The sequence below is a fragment of the Garra rufa genome, chromosome 1 (assembly GCF_049309525.1).
Source record: "Garra rufa chromosome 1, GarRuf1.0, whole genome shotgun sequence".
Classification (NCBI taxonomy): Eukaryota; Metazoa; Chordata; class Actinopteri; order Cypriniformes; family Cyprinidae; genus Garra; species Garra rufa.
This window is the reverse complement of record NC_133361.1, coordinates 45,059,405-45,070,063: the sequence shown is the minus strand read 5'-3', so window position 1 is coordinate 45,070,063 and position 10,659 is coordinate 45,059,405. Positions and strand designations below refer to the sequence as shown.

General features: G+C 36.3%; 1 protein-coding gene across 1 annotated transcript; it reads right to left on the bottom strand.

The window, feature by feature from the left end:
* Positions 1-2,852: 2,852 nt before the first annotated feature.
* Positions 2,853-9,533, bottom strand: LOC141319422 (uncharacterized). The gene is made up of 13 exons (XM_073833252.1): positions 9,478-9,533; positions 9,247-9,383; positions 8,770-8,881; positions 8,545-8,638; positions 7,775-7,829; positions 7,560-7,700; positions 7,276-7,436; positions 5,832-5,930; positions 5,585-5,730; positions 5,311-5,482; positions 5,092-5,204; positions 3,538-3,622; positions 2,853-3,445 (listed from the first exon to the last, which is right to left on the bottom strand). Exons 2-13 carry the CDS (start codon positions 9,362-9,364, stop codon positions 3,389-3,391), a joined length of 1,353 nt encoding a protein of 450 aa, XP_073689353.1. The 5' UTR covers positions 9,365-9,383; positions 9,478-9,533; the 3' UTR covers positions 2,853-3,388.
* Positions 9,534-10,659: the final 1,126 nt, after the last annotated feature.

Genomic DNA, 10,659 nt, shown 5'->3' with positions numbered 1-10,659 from the left:
ATATCCATGCTTGTAAATTGTGTTTTATAGAATATATAATATTTGTGTTTGTCTGTATTTTTTTAAATATATTTTTATTCTATGTTTTTACCTGTACATGCACTGTACATGTGGCAGTTTTGACAATAAAGCTGACAAGGGTTATGATGTCCACATATTGTTGTTGAGTAAATGATAGGAAAGATTATGTGGACATTTTAATTAAATGTTTGGTCAATATTAAACAAGGAATTCGATCATCATGTAAGTGTAACAACTGCATTTACCAGGCCTTTGGTGCCCTTTTCAGGCATTTCTATTAAAATTGTAATGTTAACTGTTAATTTTGTATTAGATTATGTATACTGTTATTTAATGGCACCATATGGTCATTATTAATTAGTAATCATAATTGCCCCAGTGTTTTAATATAATGCATTTTAAGTCATTTTGTTTACTTAGATCTGCTTGTATTCATATTAAGAAAGATGCGTTAGTCGTGGAATTATTACCAACATTAAAACACTATTAACGTCGACAGAATAAAATAAAGTTTCACAGGATTATGAACGTACCTAAGTGATGCACGGGCTTCATCTTGGGCTTTTTTTTTTCTGTCGTTTCTCGGCGCCGGACTGTTGATGTCTCTTACCAGGACCAGGCATATTGTTCATCAATTATTATCATCATTTTTGGCCAAATAGGCAGCCGTAAACAGAGGTAAAGGCGCGTCGCTGTGCGTAATCACATGCTTACTAGCCTACTCTGCATTCACAGAAAAATGCAATATATACGTTTATATTTTTGTTTATTTGTATATGTATATTATTAATATTAATTTATTATTATAATAGGCTATATAAAAACTAAAATAAACAATAAAAAAATTTTTTTTTGAGCAGCTGGGATGGTGCCCCCCTGGGAGTTGGTGCCCTACGCAGACTGCGTACTCTGCGTATAGGGAGCGGCGGTACTGGTTCCCACTGTTCGTGACCAATGAATTTGCATGCAATTTTAATAACCTTTGTGGTCAATTCTGATAAGTGAACAAGGATTTCTCACAATCGTTTTGATTCAGAGTAAAAGAATCATGATTTCATACAAGTCTGGCAAGGAACCGACTCAAAAGAACGTTTCGCAAATGGTGCACCATATGATTGCAAGCAAATTTTAATGTTTATACAGGTTTAACACAATAAAATGATCAACTAAATAAGAAATTCTTATGGCAGATGCTAACTAGGGAGGGAAAAAGTATATTCACTATGTAAATGTCCATGATAAATATTATATGTGTCCCTGGACCACAAAACCAATCATAAGGGTAATTTTTTTCTAACTGGAATTTAGATTAATAAAAGATCTAAAAAGAATAAAAAAGCTTTTCATTTAATTATGGTTTGTTAGGATAGGACAATATTTGGCCGAGATGCAAAATTTGACAGAAAAAAAAAAAAAAAGAATATTTAGAAAAATCGCCTTTAAAGCTGTCCAAATGAAGTTCTAAGCAAAGCATATTACTAGTCAAAAATAGGTTTTGACATATTTACAGAAGGAAATTTACAAAATATTTTCATGGAACATGATCTTTACTTGGCATAACAGAAAAATCGATAATTTTGACTCATATAATCTATTTTTGGCTATTGGTTTTGTGGTCCAGGGTCATATATGCTAAACTATTGATCATTGGTCTGTACCAGGGCCTTTTCCTAATTGTGGTTAATTTGATTTAATTATTTAGAAGTATAGGCCTGACTAGGGAATTTTACTTTACAAATCTGAGCCTAGGGCAATTATGGACACATATCAAAAGGTTCAGATTTACAGCAAAACAAATCTGAAATATTATTTTTACATTATGAACACACACTAATGCAACAGATCTCTGTTGAAATTACAAAGAAGAATTGGGTGTTAAAGGGATAGTTCACCTAAAAATGAAAATTTGATGTTTATCTGCTTACCCCCAGGGCATCCAAGATGTAGGTGACTTTGTTTCTTCAGCAAAACACAAAGATTTTTAACGAAAACCGGGTGCAGTCTGCAAGCCAAATAATGGCAGTGGATGGGCACCAGACCTTTGAAAGTAAAAAAACATGCACAGACAAATCCAAATTACATCCTGTGGCTCGTGACGATACATTCATGTCCTAAGACATTAAAACGACCGTTTTTTGCGAGAAACTGAACAGTATTTATATAATTTTTTACCTTTGATACACAGCCACGTCCAGCTTTTCTGAGCACAAGCTCATCATCCGGCTCGTCACATGTGTACACGCTCTGGCGTAGAATACGCAAACACCGTAAGGGGAAATCGGTGAAAAGTCCCGGATGAGTTTGCGCAAGCAAACGTAATCTTTTAGCTATAAGTCGGTTTGAAAAATCAGGATAAGCACAAGTAATTACCATTTTGAATAGCCGCTATACCCACAATCTCTGTGCACTGTGTAAACAATGAGTGTCGTATACACGCGACAGATCGCTTCCGGGGTTTGAGTATACTACGTCAGAGCGCATACACGTGTAACGAGCCGGATGCTAAACTCGTGCACATGACAGTTGGACGTGGCTGTGTATCAAAGGTAAAAAAATTATATACCGTTCAGTTTCTCACAAAAAACGATCGTTTTGTGTCTTAGGACATCGCTGTATCGTCACAAGCTGCAGGGTGTAATTTGGATTTGTCTGTGCGTGTTTTTGTTTACTTTTAAAGGTCATGAAGAAACAAAGTCACCTACATCTTGGATGCCCTGGGGGTAAGCAGATAAACAATTTTAATTTTTGGGTGAACTATCCCTTTAACTTCACCCTTCAATCCTTTGAGTCCTTGCTTTGGCAATTTCTGAATAGCAATGAAGCCAAACACACATATTTATTATTTTATTATCGTAACAGCAATCAGTTGACATAAAAATGTAGGAAACCGTGGTATACAAACGCAAGCTTCAATATTTCTATTAAAATTGACCATGATGTGAATAAACACCAGACGTTGTAAGAATCTACGGGCTTCTCATTCCTTAGTCATTGTGGTAATTTACCATACAATACAGGAGTATTTTAGGTACATAGAGAAATGGAGGATGACGTTAAAAACTGCTATTGCATAACAATAGGATATTTCAGAGCATTAATCCCAATCTCATAACATGCTCTTCAATTTACCTTTACAGTACCAATGAGACTAAAAATAATAATAAAACAACAAACACAGTATTGGTCCTCAGCTCCTTCAGTATTTAGTGCTGAAAGACAGAGCTTACACAAGCAGTAGTGTGTAACCAAGTGCCCATGAAATATCTTATGTGTCTGCTACATTACAGGAATGATTAGATGCAGTTTAGTGGTACTTCTGGGTGCTGTATTCATCCTATCCAGATCTTTGAAGTCTATATTCCCCCTCTCAGTTCATGTCTTGATCACCCACACTTTGACGCAGATACTCTTCATAGAGATTTTTCTGCATAAACACAACATAAAAAGAGAGTCATTAGTTGAGTCCATCATAACTGTAGCGGCCTTTAGATGTGTCAACACAACTGTACACTATACCTTCTTGGGCTTCACTACATCCTGGACATACTCCAGTTTTTGTTGAAACTGTTTCTTTTGTTTCCCAGAGAGTGTTGGTTTGGTCCTAAAAGTGCAATATAGAGAAAAAGAGATGCAAATAGCAAAATGATTTTGACGAAAACATTGCAGGATTTTTCTCCATATAGTGGACTTTAATGGGAGCCAACGGGTTGAAGGTCCAAATTGCAGTTTTAATGCAGCTCTACATGATCCCATTTCAACCACAAATGCTTGTTTTACACTAGTTCTGCGTTCACTAGTTCACGTTGGAAAGGTCATGTGTGGTTAATTCTTTGTCTGTTTACTTTGGTTCAAAAAGGTAGGGTAGGGCAAAATATTTCATTTTCTCCTCCAACTTCAAAATTGTCCAACATAGTTGTTTTACCTTTTTATGTAAAGGGCACATTCACTTTGTAAATGTTGTCAGTACTTCCAGGCGTGACCTTTCCAACATGACTACATGATGTGTAGAGCTAGTGCAAGGTGAGAATCTGTGGTTAAAAAGTATACATTTTATTTTTTTTAATTTTCTTAGAAAACGACCAATTGTTTTGCTATATAAGACTCTTATTCCTCAGATGGGATTGTGTAGAGCCCTTTGAAGCTGCATTTAAACTCCAATTTGGACCTTAAATCCCCATTTAAGTCTACTATATAGAAAAAAAAAAATCCTGAAACCCTAATTTCTTTTTGACTGAAGAAAGACAGACATGAACATCTTGGATGACCTAAGGGGTGAGTAAATTATCAGGAACTTTTTATTCTGGAAGTGAACTAATCCTTTAAATAATTAGTTGAAATGCATTAATCTTACCCTCTGCAGCAGAATAAGTAAATCAGTACAATAAAAATTTACATTTTAAATTCACAAAAACCATCTACTAATCTTCCCTTTAGCTGCAGGTCTAAAAACATTTAGAAATAATATTCATCATAAACAGTCCACAAACCTTGCACTACATTCGAAGACTTTTTAATTCACAAAATAGCTAGGAGGAAAGTTTTTTTTTTTTCTCCACAGAACTATTCATTAATATTATTTAATTTATTAAAAAAAATAAGTTGATTTTTACCGTTTTGAAATCCATTCAGCAGTTCTCCTGTTCTGGTGATATCACTTTTAGCATAGCTTTGCCGTAACATGGACGAAGCAGGCGCAGTAATATCACACAGAATGCATGCATGGAGTGTAGTTCCTAATCTTATCAGCCTAGAAAAATCGCATCTTTGGTTATTTTTGAACGCGATGCTATTGGTCTAATAGGATTCAATGATCTATGCTAAGCCATGCTAAAAGTGATATCGCCAGAACAGGAGAACGGCTGAATGGATTTCAAAATGGTAAAACTTATCTTATTAACTCAGGGGGAGTCGGAGAATGAGCCTTTCTCCAAAATTAGTAAAGTGTTACTAATATCTCTTTTAGTGCTCACCAGAAAGTCAAACTTTAGAATGATGCTGAGTAAGTTATTTTCACTTCTGGCTGAAATAGAAACTACTGTGCATGTAAAGTTTATAATCTGTTTTCTCTACCTGAATGAAAAGCGAGCAAGGAGGATAAAGAAGAAGGACAACAGCACCAGTCCAGCACAGCTGTACAGCTGCACTTCCCCTGACAGGGTTTCAAACGCCTTCACTGCAGGAACCTGAAATGCACAAACCCACACTTACATCAGTATCTACAGTGAATCCCTACCACACACACACACACACACACACACACACACACACACACACACACACACTACTTACCACATATAGCGTGAGTGCCTCTATGCCACTATTACCCAGCATTACCTCCAAAATATCTTTGGAGAGGCTGCCAAGCACCAGGGCGACAAGCAGCAGCAGGGGCACAGTGAAACCCAGCATGCCCAACAAACAGCCCTTAAAACGTGACCGACGGTTCTCTATACTGCACTGCCTATAGAGAGTATGAAACACAATGGCAACTGTAATACTAGACATTCACCATTTAAAAACATTGGCATTTGTCTATACAATATGTATGAATATGATGTACTACCTGTCACTATCAAGTTTCTCAGTGATGGCCTCAGTAATGAGGTTGCAGTCTTTTTCTAGTGAGTTAAGCGTGTTCTGAACAGTCTGGTTAATGGTCTTCTCTATAGTCCGACACACCTCCTCAATCTGATTGACACACCGACTGGGCTGATGGCGGAGATAGTGAGGAAAGAAACTTCAGTATTATTTACTTACTAAGTAAGAAAGTTGTCACCTTTACAGTGATGAACTGAAAGAGTGTGAAGCACCTTATTAGGGTTGGGAACATAAATGGTAGGCATGTCGAAGCCACACTTGTTGAGTCCCGGACGCTTACAAAGCTCCTGAACAATCTGCATCATGACTCTCTGAAATAACCAATAACATAGCAATTATTAACAGTCCAAAAAAAAAAAAAGATTTGCTCTAAAGATCTTGTCCTTTACAGTCATATGGAACATCTACATACACTACCAGTCCAAAGGTTTTGAACAGTAAGATTTTTCATGTTTTTAAATGTCTCTTACGCTCACAAGCCTGCATTTATTTAATCCAATGTACAGCAAAAAGAGTAAAATTTTGAAATATTTTTATTATTTACAATGACTGTTTTCTATTTGAATATATTTCAAAATGTAATTTATGCCTGGGATCAAAGCTACATTTTCAGCATCATTACTCCAGCCTTCAGTGTCACATGATCCTTCAAAAATCATTCTAATATGATGATTTGCTGCTCAAAAGAAATATTTATTATTATTATTATTATTATTATTATTTAAAACAATTGAGTACATTTCTTTTCAGGATACTTTGAAGAATAGGAAGATCCAAAGATCAGCTTTTACTTGAAATAAAAAGCTTTTGTAACATTATACACTATACCATTCAAAAGCTTAGAGTCATTATAATTTTTTTGGTAAAGAAACTATAGAAATTAATACTTATATTTAGCAAGGATGCTTTAAATTGATCAAAAGTGATGGTAAAGACATTTATAATGATACATTTTTTTTTTCAGATAAATGCTGTTCTTCTGAACTTTAATTATTAAAAGAAATTTACTCAGCTGTTAAACAAATGTTTTTTGATTAGCAAATCAGCTAAAATTAGCAAAAAATTTAGCTTTGAAATCTGAAATAAATTACATTTTAAAATACATTTAAATTGAAAACAGTTATTTTAAAGTCAAAATACTTTATAATTTTACTGTTTTCGCTGTACTTTGGATCAATTAAATGCAGGCTTGGTGAGCAAAAGAGACATGTAAGAAAATAAAATAACTGTTCAAATTTTTGACTGGCACTGTACACTACTGTTAATGCTTGGAGTTAGTTTAATACTGACAAATAATACTTTTTTGTTGCTTAAATTAATACTTAAGGACACAATAAATTGATTGAAACTAACAGTACAGTCAGTTAAAATGTTGCAAAAGATTTATTTAAAAACTAAATTCTATTCCACAAAATATCAAATCTCAGCTCAAATCAATCTCAGGAATATATTATATTTTAGATATACTGATATTATTAAATATTTTAGCATTTTAAAACAGAAAAGTTATTACAAAGTGTAATATTATTTCACAATATTAGTTTTTACAGCCTTGGAGATTGGTGAGCATAAGAGACTTCTCTGAACGTGAACGGTAGAACACATGAACACAAAATATGTTTATAACGGTAACAAGCATGTATAAGAGTATTTTACTTGTCGATCAGACTCTCCTCCAGCCTCATCTGCTTTACTGAGATAAAAACGGAGACGGTCCCCTTGCTTCTCATTAAGTTTCTCTACAATGTTGAGTGTGCGCTTGCATAAAGCCTGTCCCATTGGGTCAAAGAAAACCAGGACCAGATCACAGAGCTCACCTGGTGTAGACAAGCAGAATCAGAATACAGAGACACGTATCAGGATCACAAACAAACTACATTAGACCTAAAATCAACATTACAACAGTACTAACTCCAGATAACTTTAAGACAAACACACACCGAGCCACAGAATAGCTTGGTCAACGTCAAAAGGGTACTTCATATCTCCATCCACCAGACCAGGAGTGTCAACAAAGGTCACCAAGCTGAAACGTTTCTGCCGTGAAGTGCAAATCTCAGTGCCGAGGTATTCTGACACACCTGAAATTGACAGAAACGTACATTTTAGACAGCTTCAATAAGCTTGTAGCTTTTAGTGCAGTTCATCAACAAACCTTTAAACTCCTGCAGTGGTTTGAAATGGGGATAGAGATGGAGCGTTGCATTTCCCTAAAACCAAGACAACAGTTATTATACAATACGAACTGAAAGACATTTATATCAATGATGCCAATTTCATGCCTAAACCATGTCACACAAAACTTAAAGGAGTAGTTCACTTTCAGAACAAATTTACAGATAATGTACTGACCCCCTTGTCATCCAAGATGTTCATGTCTTTCTTTCTTCAGTCGTAAGGAAATAGTTTTTTTTGAGTAAAACATTTCAGGCTTTCTCTCCATATAATGGACTTCAAGGGTGCCCCCGAGATCGAACTTCCAAAATGCAGCTTCAAAGGGCTCTAAACGATCACAGCCAAGGAAAGAAGGGTGTTATCTAGCAAAACGATGTTTTTTTTTTTTTTTCACAATTTATATACTTTTTAACCTCAAATAAAAGGTTTGAGATTAAAAAGTATACAAGTTGTAAATGTTTTTTAGAAAATAACCGATTGTTTCGCTAGATAAGACACTTCTTCCTCTGCTGGGATCATTTAGAGCCCTTTGAAGCTGCATTTAAACTGCATTTGGAAGTTCAAACTCAGGGGCACCATAGAAATCCATTATATGGAGAGAAATCCTGATATATTTTCCTCAAAAACACCATTTCTTCACGACCAAAGAAAGACAAACATGAACATTTTGGATGACAAGGGGGTGAGTACATCATCTGTGAATTTTTGTTCTGAAAGTGAACTACTCCCGACACCTATGGGGTCATTTACCGTGAGCGATTCCCTCTTTCGCCCACTTGTAACAAAGCTGAAGCCTTGTGTCTCAATAGCGACCCCTGTTCTTTGGATGTGCTCCTCTACATACCTGCAAAGCAATTAATGCACTGGTTACTGTTTGAACTCTTACTTTCTCTAGTTTGAACTCTCACTTTCTTAGTCTAACAGCAATCTAAGTGCATGACTGTAGTGAGTTTTCATGCTGGTCTATTAGCCTACCAATTGATAAAGCTGCTCTTTCCAGCTGAGTGGTTCCCCATCAACATCACAGTTATCTTTTTCCGGGGAGGCAGCAAGGTCACCCCAACAGTCTGAGCGATTGATATCAGTCCTACAGGACAAAGGTTTGAGATGTTAGACAAACTAGACTGGAAAGGAGGTGTCAGGGGGTTTGTAAGTTACAGAATATCATTTCCGTTGACATCACCCATTGAGTGACAATCACAGCAGAAAAGTAAAACTTAAAACTTACACGGTAACGAATTAAACGGTAAATGTAATGACTGCACAGTAATAAAAACAAACAAATGAAATATCTTTCGCCCTTATAAGTGCATACTTGACATACCAACCGGCATTTTAGCTCACCGGCTACCGTTAGCACTTCCTATCCACGCCTAGAAACAGGTCTAATACCTTACTAAACCACGTAAATCCACGAGAATGTAGTCGTTGCTAAAGGGAACGTTTTCTTACCGCTATCCGGGTCGATGTACATCTGATGGCAGTCCCGTAAGATGCGCTCGTCGCAGGACACATTGCTAGATATTGGGTCGGCATTTGCAGCACTCCTGCTTTTGATTTTCCCGGACATCGTGGTGTAAATTTACGGGCTGTAATACAGCAGCTTTTGTTTTATCACATACAAAGTAAAATCCACCAGTAATATAGTATGAAAGGAATCAAATGAAGCAGAGTATTACTTACATCCAAAATGAAGTTCAAATCGCCCCGGTCTGCTGGGTAACACTAGCCACGTCACCGATGTGCGCAAAGAGTTGTGGGATTTGTAGTCTTTATTGTTTCGTTGCACTTGAGGTGGTTCTGATAATTAGGACAGAAAAGCTGCCTCTTGTTTCCGCCTATTTTATTTATAAACCACGTCGTCTGTAGAGCGTTATATAACGATTAATCATTTCGGAGTTGTGCCCTTTGCACTCGTGCAGCTCGTGAAAAGCGTTAAGTCATTTTTATCTTTATGTTTACTTAGCAATCTAAATGGAGATATTCTATAGACGTCTATTGTTTTTATATACAGATAGTTATACATTTCCTAATCTAAACCTACCCCTAACAAAAAAACTTTATGCACTTTTACCGTTTCAAAAAAAAACTCCAAAGGGAGATTTTTGGCGGTTTTGCTCACTTTTGTGTACAAATTTGTCCCCAAAATATGGTTAAGTAGGTACATAGACATAGGATACAGTTGAGATTCTGAGTGCAGAATCTGCAAAATGTTAATTATTTTACCAAAATAAGAGGGATCATACAAAATGCATGTTACTTTTTATTTAGTACTGACCTGAGTAAGATATTTCAGATAAAAGATGTTTACATTTAGTCCACAAGAGCTCACTGATGCTTCAGAAGGAAAAACTAGGGGTGTAAACCTTTGAACTGAATGAAGATGTGTACATTTTTCTTAATTTGCCTCAATATCGTATTTTTTCAGTTAGTACTGCCCTTCTGGGCCCGTATCCCTAAAGAATTTTTGTGCAAAAAGTGGCTCCTAGCGGCCAAATTCTAAGAAAATTCTCAGAGTCATGACGTTTTCTTAGAATTTCCCCTAAAAGTGACACGTAAATCCCAGTTAATATAAAAGCTATTCCTCAAGATTCCTAGCGCTTAAAAGGGCTCCTAAGGTGAGATCTGCTAAGAGCAGGGAAGAGGACTTTTAGTGGCTTAGGAGTTCCCCTAAGCAGCTGCACAAAATGGCCAACAGAGGAGGCAGGAGAGATGTCCTGCAAACACTGGATGACAGGGAATTATTGAGACGCTACAGATTGGATCGTGCAGGAATCATGTTTGTGGTGGATCTCTTAGAGATGCAATTACTTCACCAACTGGGCCAGCAACAAACCTTGCTCCTCAGTCCAGTTCGGCTTGCGA

Coding starts and splice junctions, on each gene's coding strand:
- LOC141319422 (XM_073833252.1), bottom strand. CDS start 9,364: ATGTCCGGGAAAATCAAAAGCAGGAGTGCTGCAAATGCCGACCCAATA. Junction 8,882..9,246: donor GTACATCGACCCGGATAGCG/GTAAGAAAACGT, acceptor TTTGTCCTGTAG/GACTGATATCAATCGCTCAG. Junction 5,731..5,831: donor ATGTTCCCAACCCTAATAAG/GTGCTTCACACT, acceptor CTCCGCCATCAG/CCCAGTCGGTGTGTCAATCA.